This window comes from Ailuropoda melanoleuca, chromosome 3 (genome assembly GCF_002007445.2).
Source record: "Ailuropoda melanoleuca isolate Jingjing chromosome 3, ASM200744v2, whole genome shotgun sequence".
Lineage (NCBI taxonomy): Eukaryota > Metazoa > Chordata > Mammalia > Carnivora > Ursidae > Ailuropoda > Ailuropoda melanoleuca.
The window spans coordinates 7669467-7686956 of record NC_048220.1 but is presented as its reverse complement, the minus strand read 5'-3'; the positions used below and the strand labels follow the sequence as shown (position 1 = coordinate 7686956).

Here is a 17490-nt window from a genome sequence, read left to right as displayed (position 1 = left end):
GGGAGCCTGCTTCTTCCTCTCCCACTCCCCCTGCTTGTGTTCCCTCTCTCACTAGCTGTCTCTCTCTCTCTAATAAATAAATAAAATCTTTAAAAAAAAAAAAAAAACAGCTTTCAGGGCGCCTGCGCGGCGAGGTGGGTTAAGCGTCTGACTCTAGGTTTCCGCTCAGATCCTGATCTCAGGGTGCTGGGATCGAGCCCGAGCCCTTATCGGGCTCCAAGCTCAGCACGGAGTCTGGGATTCTCTCTCCGTCTCCCTCTGCCCCTCCTTTTCTCTCTCCNATCGGGCTCCAAGCTCAGCACGGAGTCTGGGATTCTCTCTCCGTCTCCCTCTGCCCCTCCTTTTCTCTCTCCCTCTCCCTCTGTCCTCCCTCCTCTCTCTCTCTCTCAAATTAATTAAAAAAAAAAAAAAAAAGAATAGCTTTCAGCACCCTCAAGCATATACATATTACAGGATCAACTACTAAATTATTTAAAAAGCAAAAAGATACAGTATCTTAGCAATGAATAAAGCACAAGGCTCCAAAGTAAAATTGTCTGGTTTCAAATCCTCGTTCTGCTATTTTTTTAGTTGTATAATCTGAGGGAATAATTTAATGCGTATGTGTTTCCATTTCTCCATCTTTTTTATAAAATAACGATAATAATAAGAATTCACACCTGAAAGTAGTAGTTTAAATAAAGGAGGAGATACCACGCCTAGCACAGAGTAAGCACTAAAACAGGGCTTTCCCTCCTTTTTCTTCACTCTAAAAAGAATTTGCCATCTATTTTGGAAATAAGAATAAAGGTCTCTAACTCAAAAAATTGGTACTGGAAGTCCTAAATTCACTTGAAATCATAATTACCCACCCATAAAGTACCATGTACGACCCGAGCATAATCCAACTTAACATTAAGATAAATGACAGTTCCCTTTCAGGGTGATCTTTATCCCAGTTGTTTCAAAAGAAGAAAAGAATGAAACACAAAGATTCTTTCTTAAAAGATGTACCAAAAAAATTTAGAACCACTGTACTAATAAAACATGATGTAACTGCAAAGTTACTGGCGAAAATGCAATAATGCACGCTTAATAGCAAAATTTAAGTATTTTAGTGTTTTTAGAATATTCAAAGTTAAAGTGTTTTGATTATTCAAAATTACCACCGTTTGTTAAGTATAAAATTGCTCTTCTCTATAAATAAAGAAATTTCAACTGTCTATGATTAGCCTGGAACTAGTTACACTATATAACTTACTAGAGCCATTCAACTATCTTGGGGATTATTTTGTTCTCTTTTCTCATAAGGAAATTAGTAAGAGTGACAGAATGTAACAAAAACGCCAATAGTGTTGAAGGCTTTTTAATACACTGCATTTTGGCAAATAATCCTAAAGAAATTAACAAACAATGAAATCATAATGATTTCATTTATTTGTTCTGTACATATCTGATTAATAGGCATTAATTTTGTTGATGGAAACAAGAGAACTCTATTGTTATATACAGATTAGAAATGTGAACACTTAGCATTTCCCACAACTACTGACTTCACACATTATTTTGAATGTTATTTCAAATAACACTGTAAATGCCCGAGGTTAGGTAAGCAAAGAGCTCTACTGCCCTCTAATGAAATAAACCAGAAAAAAAAAATCCTCATTTTGAAGGATCTCAAAACAGGAAAATAATCTTACTTTGCTAAATGCAGTAGACCAACACGAAGACAATTAACCGCAAACAACTAGAATATATATCAAAATACTGTAGGAAAAGCTACAATCACCCAGTTTTCATGATAAAATTAGCAGCAAAACAGGAAAGCCTTGAGACAAGAATGTTCCAAGAGAAAGGAGACCAGTACAACAATGCTATCTAATGTGATAGCAATTAAAACATCACTGCAGGCTGCACTTTTCATGTGTATGTTGGAAGTGAATGAGAAGAAAGACTCTTAGAAACCACACACTTTGGTGAATTACAGGAAGTTTTCAGTTCAGCAGCTCAAAAGTAAACACCATCAAAAATAGTCTGTCTCATAATTTTTACTGAGAATCCTCTCAGAATTATTTTAATGCATGTATATTTTTAGGATAACTGCTCTGTGTCATATACACTTAAAAGAATTTTATTTAATGCTTCCTGTTTTAAACACATGCCAATTTCATCATATGCCAACCGTATTCTGCGATACTTTACATCATAAACTAACAGCTTTTCGTGGTTCTTTGAATAAAAGCTCTGCCCTCTTTTAACAGAACTTGGTATTTAAAACATGCTCCATATTCCCATTCCTTTCATCTAATATTCCAACCTGTCAAGAACTCCCAAACTTTCATTCGAGTACAAAGAATAGAGTACCAGATCATACAAAGAGAGAGAGAGAAAGTAAACAAAAAAAAAGTACGCTTCCCAGCAGCAGCTCACTGAAAGAACAGAGGTGTGGTAGTCAACTGTTCTTAGAGCTAGGACACATATCACTTGCAGATGGCAAGTGTCTGTGCAGGCTGACGGGGTAGACACTTCATTAAGAGTCTTCTGTTTAGCAGATATAAGAAACGGGGGCCAAATCGCCACAATGTTATAGGGAAGACAGGCAATACGGACGAAGAAGTTAAGTCTGCATACAAAATGAAGATATCCTTTACGTTGTTTTTTTTTTTAATGTATTTATCTGAGAGAAAGCAAGAGAGGGAGAGGGAGAAACAGACTCCCCACTGAGCAAGGAGCCTGATGCAGGGCTGGATCCCAGGACTCTGAGATCATGATCTGAGCCGAAGGCAGACGCTTCACCGACTGAGCTACTCAGGCGCCCCTGAAAGCATCCTTTGTTTTTGTGTGCTGCAGCTCTTCTTCCCAAAGGTCTGTTTGCCCATGAAAATGGTATCCAGCTCTACAAGTTGTAAGGATAAACAAACGTTCATCGAAAATTTCAAACGAGCAACGCACAGGAAAATCTAATGTACTAAAGCCTCTATCTCCAATGAGTTGAATTTCACATCTGTAGAGATTTTCTGAATAATATGAATTAAAAACTTGACTCTTTTCCTAGAAGCATAACTCATTCCTTCCTACTGCCTAAAACTGTAACTGACATATAAACATATTTTGAAGACATAATAAAGGAGCAGGGAGGACTCATGCATCCCAAAGTCAAGCCTTGCCCAAGCCATGATACTTAGAGTGTACCCGATATATGGTCAAAATAGTACCCGTCCCACCTATAAATTGCATTCAGCTACTCAGACATAACACAAGGTAGTCATGAGAAATACAACGGTCAAGGGTACAGCCCCTTGGAGAATGCATGCATGTGTTTCTGTATGTATGACATAGGCAGGTACATACGTGCGTTTTCACTCCAAATAGTCCCAGTCTACGCCAGAGAGCTCCAGGTTATTATGTTACACCTACAAGAATGCCTTCCCTACCTAGTTCATGGGAAGAAAAAAAGGACTTTCCAGGCTGTCCTTTGCCTCCCCAATTCCCAGTTAGCCTAAATATGAAACACATAATCAAATAAAAGAGGGGAAGAAGGCAAAGAAAGGGAAAAGATTAACTCCATCAGGAAGTCTACTGTCAGCTTTGGTTTAAAACAAAGACATTTATTTATTCAGCGGCCAAAAAACATTTCACTGATGAGGAGGAGGAAGAGGATGGTAGCAGCCTGCACTTTTTGAGCATTTAGCGAAAACTAGGCACTGGACTACGCACTGCATACACTGGGCATCTACTCTTCATGTAAACCCTGTGAGACGGGTAACATTATCCCCATTTTACAGGTGAAGAAACTAACACTCAAAGATTAAGTAAATTGCCCCAAGCTCCATTGCTCCTAAATAGAACATATATATCAGTCAGTTCAATTCTTAACCACTAAATTTATATTATTTTATATATTATTATTATTTGTATTACATTTATTAACTTAAAATGTGTGAAATGAGATACTTTTGAAACACTGCGATGAATTAATAAATCATATGCAGTGAGACCCAACTCAACTGCCTAAAATTTTGTAGACACGGAACGTGGGCTAGGTATTGGTCCTGCCAATATGGAAGACAAAAATGTGCATGATATAATATATAATGAAAGTTCTAACAAAGAAGTAATAATACTCCCATCCTTCAATGCCCATTATAACCCATAGCATTCTCCCTTCATTCTCTGATCACATCCAGGCATAGTAATCTCTCCTTCCTCAGATCTTCCTACCTCATTCTTACCTCTATTTGTCTTAAAATGAACCAAAATCTCCTTCATTTAGGGGGAAAAAGTCACTCCCTTTTACCTATCTTAGAAACATAAACAATTACAATAAAAATACAACAAATAGCTTTTATTGGTATCTTAAATACATATTTCTCTATATGCTTCAGTAAAAAAAAAACTCCATGCCAACTCTTTAAACTTGATAGCATGCTCAAGCTTCCTGAAATTAACACTAAAGGAGACATCACCAAGCAGTAAAAGACGAATCCAAAATCGCCAAGTGGTAAAAGACAAATTCAAAATTCTATTTTGGAAGAACTGGGATTTAAACACAAGTGCTACATACAAGTGCTAGACACACACACACACACACACACACACAAATACAACTCATGTTACCTTCATAATCCAGGCGTTGGCTAGACAACGGTATTCCCTCTACCATGTGTATGCCGTTTAAAACACCCAGAAATATTCACAAATATCTGAATCATTGAAACCTTACTTTTATCTGGCACTACCAAGTTTTCTCATTGCAGAATTTAAAAGGAGACATTATGAAATGCCCTTGCAAGAAAGGCACCTTGCAAGACAAGATACTTCTTCAAATGGATAATAAAGCGATAAGTCAATCTGATATCAAAAACTGTCACAAATAAAGAGTTGTCAATTCGTTAATTCTTGTTTAATTTAACTGTGTTTAAATGTTCAATCCAGGGGGCAAAAGCTCACTTACAACAAAGTACAAGACCTAGTAAACAAACTCCACCGGTTCAATGAGATACCATTCCTTACCTTTGAATCTTCATTGCTCACTCCTAGCTGTAACACGGCCTGCGGAGATCTCAGTTTCGCTTGAGCAGAGTGAGCCATCTGAAGGTTAAGCTGCCATCCAACCGTCTCGAGCTATAAAAGACAAGTACAGATTGGAATCAGATGGTCCAGAAGGAAGACAACAGTCAACTTGAAGCAAATCTCCCATCCACAGGAATGAACACGGACAGCCTGGACTTTGTGGAAAGTCAGTCCTGGTGCTCCTTCAACCTGTATATTCTGCAAATCCTCTCTTTGGGCTCATTACACTGGCCTTGTGCCATGCCTGTCAAATTCAACAATAAAGCTGGTCTTCAAATACACTGCACTCTAAAAATAGAGGTCTTAGACTAAGCAATGAAGTACACTAAAAAAGTCAATGACTTTTAAGTAGTAAATTACTATTTTAAGATACTATATATTTAAAGCCAATGATTTTTAAATAGCTAGAGATTCTAACTAGCACTTTAATGACCTCCCATTATCTTTCAAAACCGTATAAGGTAGAATTCAGGTAAGACTTTTTGTTTGTTTAAATTTAGAGGAAAATTGAAGTACCCAGATGGTAAGAGGTTCACACATTTAGACACAGTCAGTGAGACTGGAAAAGAGCCAGACAGAGAATTGATATTTACTAGTGAGCAGGTGTTACCATGCTTTCCAAAGTACTCTAACTTATTATGGTTCCCGGTTATGACAGAAACTAATTAGAACATTTCCTTTGAACTTATTAATTAACACAACAGCAGAATTTAATCAGGTAAGGGAAAAACAGTCAGACTAAAACAGTTTAAGCTTTTTTTTAAAACATTAAACAGCACAAAGGTAGCTTTATTGAACTTGCCAGACGATTGGTTTCTCTAACGTCACAACTAGAAGTATAATAAAGTTCTAGAGTTAATTTCCAGTAAATCTCAAGTATCAATATTCAGGGAGGACTGTGACAGGCAACTGGGATATGCCTCTGACAACAGGGCCCTAATCACTGACTTAGTAAAAGTCCCCTAGCTACACTGGTAAGAATGGCAGGCTCATGACAATTTTTTTACTTAACCAGAATACTAACTGCTAACTTGAAAGACTGTTCAACAGCTAGAATCACAGCAGTGACTCAGAGCCAAATTGGAAGGAGAGCAATGAAAGTATGATCTATTCGAGAGAGGATGTGATGAGAAAATAAAGATACAGTCCTGTTCTTTTTGGCACTGAACATTTGAGGGGTTACAGGTAAAAAGAGGGAAGATGTTGCACGGACATAATCCACAATCCCGTAAGGAAAACTTCAATTTAACAGTGCATGTTAAGTAAGGATCCCGCACATACCGATCTTACTCACGGACCACAGTAGCGGAGTCTCTAATCCCAGCCCGCCACTACTTTTGACAGTCACGTGCAACAGACCCACCAATGAAACAAGAAAGAGCATGCCATAACGACTCTCATATAGCCAAGCATTTTGACGCAGGTCACTGTCTTAATTGAAAAGCACCTGACTCAGATGGTATTCACATGAACCTATGAGATACTGTCTTGATCTTATTTTACTGATCCTATCCCAGCCCTCAAAGCACTTAAAATAAATATTAAGTGAATGCATTAAAACATATCCTCGTTGTGCCCACGAATTTGCATAAATGAATGTATCCTTAGTCGCTGCATAAAGGTAGTAAAGGAGAATTTACAAGAGCCCTGAGTTTATGCTTCGGTTCATGCTTCAGCTGTCACTCACCAGCAACGGGACCATGGTTAAGTCACAACCTATCAAGACCTCAATTTCTTCATATAAAATGGGAATAAATCTACCTAAACTATCTACTTTCCTGAGTTACTGGTAATAATGATGAAGAATGATGTACTGTATGGTGACAAACATATCATAATAAAAAAAAAAAGAAAGAAAATGTGTATCCAAAGGTGTTTTGGAAACTGCAAAGCATTATAAATTAAAAGCATTTTTATTACCTGATTTTTTCTACAGTATCTTTTAGATACAGTAGACCTTCTATATCTGTTCAACTGAATTGAACTGAAATGAATTGAATTGAACTGAATTGAAATGAATGAAAGAATACTCACAAGGAAAGGTAATTTTCAAGAGTCATGACTAAAAGAGTTGGTGGGTTGGCTTTCTTAAATTCCAGAGCCTTTTCTATGGCACTTTGTGACTGAAAAATATTTGTCCCATACTCATTTTAAAGAGTAGTTTAAAAAGTGAATAGAGGGGAGCCTGGTTGGCTCAGTCATTAAGCGTCTGCCTTTGGCTCAGGGCGTGATTCCAGCGTCCTGGGATCGAGCCCCATGTCAGGCTCTTCTGCTGGGAGCCTGCTTCTTCCTCTCCCACTCCCTCTGCCTGTCCTCCCTCTCTCGCTGGCTGTCTCTCTCTCTGTCAAACAAATAAATAATATCTTTAAAAAAAAAACAGTGAATAGAATTGCTAAGTTCATATGTATGTATATGCACATACCCACATCCACACGTAACATTTCTCAGAAAATGATCACTTATTCAGAAACTTAAATGAAGAGGGAATATAGAAAGAACAACTAGAATTACAAAAAAAAAATAATAATACAACTACACACAGTAATAATAAGAAAACAAATAAACCCTTTTCAGTGAAACTAGGAGACAAAGAAAATCACTACTACTTGAGACAGGGACTCTTATTACACCCATTTTATAGTTTAAATACATAAAATGTAAATAATGGGTGAATTGGGAACAAAGTATATAAAAGTTCTTTATATTACTATTGTAATTTTTCTGTTTAAAATTACATAAAAATCAAAATAAAAAATTCCAAGAAATTGACTCAATGAAGAATCATCAATGGATACTAAATCTAGATGGTGAAAGTTTGGTTTGGAATGCAAAGTCACAAAGTTTCCACCCACAACGGCTTGTTAGCTACAAAAGAAAAAAAGTCATTATGCCCTTCAACAGATGACTGGATTAAGAAGCTGTGGTCCATATATACAATGGAATATTACTCAGCTATCAGAAAGAACGAGTTCTCAACATTTGCTGCAACACGGACGGCACTGGAGGAGATAATGCTAAGTGAAATAAGTCAAGCAGAGAAAGACAATTATCATATAATTTCTCTCATCTATGGAACATAAGAACTAGGAAGATCGGTAGGGGAAGAAAAGGATAAAGAAAGGAAGGGTAATCAGAAGGGGGAATAAAGCATAAGAGACTGTGGACTATGAGAAACAAACTGAGGGCTTCAGAGGGGAGGGGGGTAGGGGAATGGGATAGACTGGTGATGGGTAGTAAGGAGGGCATGTATTGCATGGTGCACTGGGTGTTATATGCCTAATGAATCATCGTACTTTACATCAGAAACCAGGGATGTACTGTATGGTGACTAACATAATATAATAAAAAAACATTAAAAAAAAAAAAGTCATTATGCAGCGAAGAAAACAAAGATCTTAACCAGAGATCGAAATTAACATGGCTCAAAAGTGGCAAACAAACACCCTGGGTCTCCAGCTGGGATGCCTTCCTTGCAAAGACTCCAATGCCATTTCTGTGCCTTTCTAGCCAAAAGGAATCATAACCTCAACTTGATTATGAAGAAACAAAAGAAAAAGAAAAACGGAGGAACATCATGAAAAATAAGTGACACATACACTTCAAAAACATAAATGTCCTAAAAAAACAAAAGCTGAGAAAGAATTCCTTACATTGTTACATTGTTTATGACATACCACTATATTACTGGCTGTGTCTCTAATAAGTACTAGTATTAGAAATACAAATAAGCAAGATCCAACTGCATAGGTGAAAACTGTATAGCATACCATTGAATTATTATTCCTTCACAAGTCGTTACTAAGAAACACAACAGTCGTCGATATTTTAATTACATACAAAACAGAAAATCTAGTGTAGAATTTTGACTTACATTAGCTCAACTATATTTGCTTCTATTTAAAATAAAATTCTGCCTTGTGGACAGCAGACACTTGTGTATGAAAACACCAGGAACCACTTAAAATCTGTTTTCTTATTTCACACTCAGATTTAAATCTGAGAGCCCTTATACCTTAATCAACATCCTAGATTTAAATGTTGCCAAAATAACATAAAACACAAGAAAAATAAGACACTGATATTTTTAATCTTTTTCAACCCAAGCCAAACTGTTTAAATGATAGTTCTTATACCTTTCACTAACATTACTTCTTACCTGATGTTACTAAGATGGCAGTTCAAAATACAACGACTTAAAAAAATTAATATCTATGACTTCATTCTATCTCATATTTCCATGTAATGACCTCAACATAAGCTTAAATTCTCATAAGTGCTTTGTAAACCACAACTCCAAGCTCACACAAAATTTGGCTAATTTTGATATTGGCTAATTATGATATTAACCCTTTTAATGTAAAGCTTTACACCAGATTTTAACTAGTGGGGTGTTCTAAAACCGTAGCCACTGTTTGGACCATATGACACAGTACGAAATACTTTTTATGTTGCAAACGGATGTATATATCCCAAAGTTCCACAGAAAATTTTTTTACCTGGAGCCATGTTCTTTAACAAGCTTTATTATGTTTTATTTTGAAAATGCTATTTGAAAACCCTCTAAACTGATTTCATTACCCACTAAACCGCTAGTATTTCAGGCTATCTATAGTTAGAAAAATACTGCTCAGAAATACTGAATGAGTTTTAGGAACTATGTGTGTAAGTATTCATGAAACATTTTATTATTTATCATAATAAATCATGAAAACACATAAAATTAGAGCTGTAACTTCTAAAATAGAAAACACTATCTATATTCTATTGCTATAAGCCACCATTTACTTTATAACTAGAAAAGACCATAAGCAGAAATTTCATTTCTGTATAGCTCATTACAGAAACTATACACCTCTATTTATTCTAATGAAATACAAAAATTAAGCAGTTGATTAAACGGTTCATGTAAGAACACAAACCTATTTGTAAAGCTTAGCTAAATACTTGCTCCACAAATTTTTTCTTCACCACTTCTGACTTCGATGATTTTTTTCTCTAAATCTGCTTGATTCTATGAAGTTCCCAATTTAAGAAACAGTGACTTCTGGTATCAACTATGCACCTAAAAAAAAAAAAAAAACAAAAAAAACTTTCCATAAACAACATCTACAAACTCTCAGCAAAATACAAAGAACAACTATCTGAGGGCTCTGTAAGGGGGAAAAAAAAAGCATATAGATTTTGGAGAATCAAAACATAGGGGATAGGGGGAACATACCTCAACATAATAAAGGCCAGGTATGTCAAGCCCACAGTTAACATCATACTCAATGGTGAAAAGTTGAATGCCTGTCCTCTAAGATCAGGCATATGAGAAGGATGGCCACTCTTGCCACTTTTACTCAACAAAATATTGGAAGTCCTAGCCGGAGCAATTAGGCAAGAAAAAATAAATAATTACCATCCAAATCAGAAAGGAACATGTAAAACTGCCAGTGCAAATGACAAGATTTTATATATAGAAAATCCTAACAACTCCTCCAAAATAATTCTTGGAATTAATAAATGAATTCAATAAAGCTGTGTGATACAAAATCAACATATAATAATTTATTGCAATTCTATACACTAATAATGAACTATCAGAAAGACATTAAGAAGACAATCCCATTTACAATTGCATCAAAAGAATAAAATACCTGGTAATAAATTTAGCCAAGGAGGTGAAAGACCTGTCGGCTGAAAAATCACAAGACACTGAAAAAGGAAATGAAGACACACATATATGGAAAAATATTCCATGCTTGTGGATTGGAAGAATCGATACTGTTAAAATGTCCATACTACCCAAACAATCTATAAATTCACTGCATTCCCTATCAAAATTCCAATGGTATTTTTTTACCAGCGGTATTTTATTCTATAGAACAAACAAATCTAAAATTTGTATGGAACCAGAGAAGACTCCAAATAGCCAAAGCAATCTTGAGAAAGAACAAAGCTGGAGGCAACATGCTTCCTGATTGATTTCAAATCATATTACAAAGTTATAGTAATCGAAACATGGTATTGGCATAGAAACAAACACACAGATCAATGGAACACAAAAGAAAGCCCAGAAACAAGTCCACACATATATGGCCAATTAATTTACAACAAAGAAGCCAAAAATATACAATGGAGAAAGGCCAATCTCTCCAATAAACTGTTGGGAAAACTGAACAGACACATTCAAAAGAATGAAACTGGAGCGCTATCTTACATTACACCACACATAAAAACTAACTCAAAATAAATTAAAGATTTGAACATAAGACCTGAAACCTAAAACTCTTAGAAGAAAACATAGTGGTAAGCTCCCTGACATCACTCTTGGTGAGGAATTTTGGATTTGACACCAAAAGCAAATGTAGCACAAGCAAAAATATACTAGTGTGACTAAAATAAAAAATCTTCTGCACAGCAAAAGAAACCATCAACAAAATGAAAACACAACCCACCAAATGGGAGAAAATATTTGCAAATCATGTATCTGATAAGGGGTTAATATCCAAAATATATAAAGAATTCATAAAACTCAAATGTGGGAGAGGATGTGGAGAAAGGGGATCCCTCTTACACTGTTGGTGGGAATGCAAGTTGGTACAGCCACTTTGGAAAACACTATGGAAGTCCCTCAAAAAGTTAAAAATAGAGCTACCCTATGATCCAGTAATTGCACTACTGGGTATTTACCCCAAAGATACAGACGTAGTGAAGAGAAGGACCATATGCATCCCAATGTTCATAGCAGCATCGTTCACAATAGCTAAATTGTGGAAGGAGCCGAGATGCCCTTCAACAGATGACTTCTTAATAGAAGATGTGGTCCGTATATACAATGGAATATTACTCAGCTATCAGAAAGAACGATTACCCAACATTTGCAGCAACATGGACAGGACCGGAGGAGATTATGCTAAGTGAAGTAAGCCAAGCAGAGAAAGACAATTATCATATGGTTTCTCTCATATGGAACATAAGAACTAGGATGATCGGTAGCAGAAGGAAGGGAAGAATGAAGAGGGGGTAAACAGAAGGGGAAATGAACCACGAGAGACTATGGACTCTGGGAAACAAAGTGAGGGCTTCAGAGGGGAGGGGGTGGGGGATTGTGATAGGCTGGTGATGGGTGTTAAGGAGGGCACATATTGTATGGAGCACTGGGTGTTATCCGCAAACAGTGAATCATGCAGCACTCCATCAAGAACAGAGGATGTACTGTATGGTGACTAACATAACATAATAAAAAATTTAAAGAAACAAAACAAAACGTCAACTGCAAAAAAATAATCTGTTTTAAAAATGAGCAGAGCTATGAATAGACGTTTTTCCAAAGAAGACATACATATGGCCTTTACATGTGTAAAGGCACTCAACATCAGTAATCATCAGGGAAATACAAGTCAAAACCACAATGAGATATTACCTCACACCTATTGGAATGACTATCAAAAAACACAAGAAATGACAAGTGCTAGTGAGGATGTGGAAAAAATGGAACCTTCGCGTACTGTTGATGAGAATGTACACTGGTATAGCTGCTATGGAAAACAACATGGAGGTTCCTCAAAAATTTAAGAATAGAACTACCATGTGATACAGCAATCCCACCTCTGGATATTTATCTAAAAAAACTGATTCAAGAAGATATCCACAACCCCATGTTCACTGCAGCATTACTTACAATAGCCAAGATGCGGAAACAACCTAGGTGTCCACAGACCGATGAATGGCTAACGAAAATGAGACACACACACACACACACACACATACACACAGAGGAACATTATTCTACCACAAAAAAAGAAGGAAACCCTGCCACTTGCAACAACATGTTGTTGTGAAGGCATTATATGAAGTGAAATAAGTCAGACTCAGAAAAAAACACCATATGACCTCACTTACATGCGGAATCTAAAAACAACAATAACCACCAAACCCATTGCTACAAAGAAAACTGGTGGTTGCCAGGGGTGGAGGGTTGTGGGGGGAGGGAGCTGGCTAAAATGAATGAAGGTGATCAAAAGGTACAAACTTGCAGTTACCAAATAAGCAGGTCTTAGAAATATAATGTACAGCGTGATGACTACGGTTAATACTACCATAACATGTTTGAAAGTTGCTAAGACAGTATATCTTAAAAGCTCTCTTCAGAAGAAAAACAATTGCTAATTATGTGTGGTGATGGACGTTAACTAGACTTACTGTAGTGATTACTTCACAAGATATACAAATACTGAATCATTACACACCTGAAACGGATATAATGTTATAGGCCAATTTGATCTCAATTTTTAAAAACGACACAACTACATGCCGTCTAGGGAAAAACACTTTGAAGATAACGACACGGGCAGTTTGAAAGTTAAATGATGGAAAAAGATATATCACGCAAACATTAATCAAAACAAAGCAGGGAGGGCTATTAAATTATCCAAGACAGAGAAGGATATTAAATAACAATAAAAGGATCAATACACCAAGACATAACAACGCTAAAGGTCTTAGAGCTGCAATATATGTCAAGCAAAAATTGATAGAACTAAAAGAACTAGACAAATCCACAACTGTAGTTAGAGACTTCAAAATTTGTTTCTCAACAACTGACAGAATAACTAGACAGAAAATCAGCAAGGCTATAAAGAATTCAACATCATCAACCAAGAGAATCTAACTGATATTTATAGAACACTTCACTCAACAATACAAGAATACATATTCTTTTCAAACACCCACAAAACGTATACCAAGATAGACCATATTCTGGGCCATAAAACACATAACTTAATAAAAATAATTGAAATCATACAGGATGTGTTTTCTGACCACAATGGTACTAAACTAGAAATCACTAACAGAAAGAGGAAAATCTCCAAACACTAGGAAACTACACAACACACTTTTAAATAATTGCTGAGTCTCAAGGAAAACCCAAATATACATGGAACTACTTGAAAATAAAAAACACAACCCATCAAAATTTGTGGGATACTAAAGCTAAAGCAACACTGAGAAGAAAATCTAAAGTACCAAATACTTAAATTTAAAAAGAGGAAAAATCTCAAATCAATGATCTAGAACCTCAAGAATCACAGGCAAAATAATTAACCTCAACCAACTCACACACCTTATGTAAAAATTAATTCAAAATGGATCATGGACATAAATAAAAAAATAAAACTACAAATTTCTTAGGAGGGAAAAAAACCAACTAAGCCAAGATTGCTTAAATGGTCTAGGACAAGGGAAAAAGTTCTGAGACAACATCAAAAGCAAAATCCATTCCAAGAAAAACTGATAAATTGGTCTTCAACAAAATGAAAAACTTTTGCTCTGCAAATAACCCTAATTAAGAGGATGAGAAGTCAAACTACAGACTGGAAGAAAACACTTGCAAACCACACATCTGAAAGGATTAGTCTCTAAAATACAGAAACAACTTTCAAAATTTAACGGTTTTGTTTTTGTTTTTTTTTTTAAAGAAGTAATCCAATTAGAAAATGTGCAAAAGGCTAAGAGGCATCTCCCTGAAGAGGATATACAGATGGCAAAATAAATACAAGAAAAAATGTTCAACATCATTAGTTATCCAAGAAATGCAAATTAAAGCTACAATGAGATATCACTGCACATCTATCAGAACAATTACAATAAAAAATAGTGACAACTGCAAATGCTAGAAAGAATGCAGAGGAAGTGGATCCCTCATACACTGCTGATGAGAATGCCAAATGATATAGCCACTCTGGAAAAGGGTTTGAGAGTTTCTTATGAAACTAAATATATAACTACCGTATCACCCAGCAATTGCACTCATGAGTATTTATTCTAGAGAAATAAATACTTACGCTCATGCAAAAACCTAAACACAAATGTCTGTGGCAACTTCATTTGTAACGAACAAAAACTGAAAACAACTCAGATATCTTTCAAAAGCTAACAGCTTAAGTAATCTGTTTTATATATATACCAGGGAATACTACATAGCGATAAAAAGGAATGAACATTTAATACCTCTAACAACTGGAGGGGAACCTGGGTGGCTTAGCTGGTTAAGCATCTGACTCTTGATTTCAGCTCAGGTCATGATCTCAAAGTCGTGAGATGGAGGTCTGTGTTGGGCTCTGCACTCAGGTAAGAGTCTGCTTGTGATTCTCTCTCTCCCTCTCTCTCAGCCCCTCCCCCCACTTCTCTCTCTCAAAGCAAAAACAAAAACACAACAAAAACAAACAAACAAAAAATCCTCTAACAATCAGAATGAATACCCAGAGAATTATGGTAAGTGGAAAACAAGTCAATCCCAGAACATTGCATACTGTACGATTCCATTTATATTACACTTCTTGAAATCACAGAAACTACAGAAATACAGAAGAAATTGATGGTTGCTTGAAGGGTGTGGTGTGGGCATGAAAGGGAAGTAGATATGGCCATAAAAGGTAACATGAGACCTCCCCCCCCCAAAAAAAAAGGTAATGTGAAAGAACCTTGTGGTAATGAAAATGTTCTGTATCTTGCTTGTATGAATGTTACTGCCCTGCGTGTGATGTTGTACTATAGTTATGCAAGATGGGAAAGGGAAACTGGGTGAAGGGTACGTGGGATCTCTCTGCATTACTTCTTCCTACTGTGTTCCTATCTATTGTTATCAAAAGGCTAATTCACTTAAAAGAAGAACAGCATGAAAAAGAGGAGAAAGATGATTAATAAATGTAAATAATTATGGAAACTCTGCTAAATTCGTATTTACATCTCATTCTAGGTACAAGATTACAGCATTTAAAGAAAACCTACTGCTCTACAGGTCTCTATAATTCTAAGTGGCTTTTCCATATTCTTTGTTTCCAAAAATTACATGTATAAGAATGAAGCATGAGGTAAGAATTTCTTCCACATCTTTCACACATGGGAAAAGGGAATTTTTCAATTCAATGTAATAAGTTTAATAAGGTTAGCTTCTTTGAAGGATTTCTCATTATAAATATGTATCACCAAGAAAGCAATACCTGCTGGGAAAATCAATTTCTGAATATATAAAAGGTTATATTCATGACCCTTCAATAATAGCACGGGTATATGTATATATATGCAATTAATCTTTCTTTAAAATCATAGAGTCAGAGTAATTTTTACATTTGTCTAAAACAGAAAAGTTCCCACTATTTCCATTATAATGTATGGAGATTTATTTCCTCAGGCAATAGAGGCCAAAGGACGCAAGAGGGCATCACCAATCTAGGAGAACATTTCACTGGAAACCATCTATATACCAGTAAGAGTATACAGATGATTATTCCTCAATTTTTTACCTTCTTTTCTTTGGAAAGAAAATGCTATCAACTATGAAGAAGGTACTTATAATCAGCTCAAAAAGATTCATTAATCAAATTAGCAAAATGTTACACAGTTTATCATTTGGAAGCCCTCCAGGAGATCCCAAATTTTATTCCCCATTTTTAAGCTGGTTGTGCCCAACTCAGAAAGATGCATTCTAAAACGTCTCATGTGGAACTGAGAGTGAATTTGCAAATAGAAAAACATTATAAATGGTGATTAAATTACCAAGTAATTTAATAGAAGCAATGCAAGTAGTTCCCTACTTTTGTCCTAACCTGAGGAGTACCTAAAACCCAAAACATAACAAAGTTAAGTCCCCTCACCCAACTTGACTAAAAACAATTGATATCTTAGGACTAAATCAAATCTTCAACTTCCAGCATTTTATCTATGTGGTTTTCTTATGTATTATATACATAGATATCAGCCTAAACACAACACGTATCCAATTTGAGAAAAAACCTGGTGCTTTCAGGATACTAGTGATTCCTATCCTTACATAAATTCCATTAAGTTTAAGAAACCTCCACTTCTGATCAAGAGAGTTGGACTTTCATCCTAGTTTTCTATTCATTTTTCAATAACAATGACAAAATGACATAAAGACTGGCTTGTGCAAATGAAGAAAAACAAAAACCAAAAAAAACAAAGTTACCATTAACTGATGGAATGATCCAAGGATTAGTTTATTTATTTTTTTAATGTTAAGATGCCTATTGGACATCCAATAAAATTATCAAGTAGGCAGGCCCAGGCTAGAGAAAAAAAAATTTGATAAACTAGCATTTAAACCCTAACGCCTAGATGAAACTGCCAGGGAAGGAAGGAAATAGAAGACACCCAGGGACTGAGTCCTGGCACTGCTAAATTGTGGAAATGAGGAGAAAGTAGCAAATATGACTACAAAAAGCAGCCAGAAAAAAGAAAAACCAAGGAGTACGGATCTGCCTTTTATACCATCTTACGTTCTGGTGACATAAAAAATGAACAATCTCCGCCCTCAAAGTTCCAAGTCTAGTGATGAAGACAAACACATACAAAAACAATTTTGATGTAACATGTCATCATGTATGTAGAAAACCCCAAGTAATCTACTATAAAGCTCAGAAATCAGGGCGT

At 35.8% G+C, this 17490-nt stretch overlaps 1 protein-coding gene across 2 annotated transcripts in view; it reads right to left on the bottom strand.

The window, feature by feature from the left end:
- Nucleotides 1-17490, bottom strand: part of COMMD10 (COMM domain containing 10) — a 203304-nt gene that overhangs the window by 161766 nt on the left and 24048 nt on the right. Inside the window, exons 5-6 of one of the 2 annotated variants that reach the window (XM_034655903.1) lie at nt 4993-5103; nt 459-2875 (exon numbers count right to left, since the gene is read on the bottom strand). In XM_034655903.1, the coding sequence (XP_034511794.1) occupies nt 2627-2875; nt 4993-5103 (360 nt within the window). In that variant the 3' untranslated portion in view covers nt 459-2626. Of the gene's footprint in view, nt 1-458; nt 2876-4992; nt 5104-17490 lie in introns of those variants that run through there. The other variant, XM_034655904.1, reaches the window with a different exon arrangement.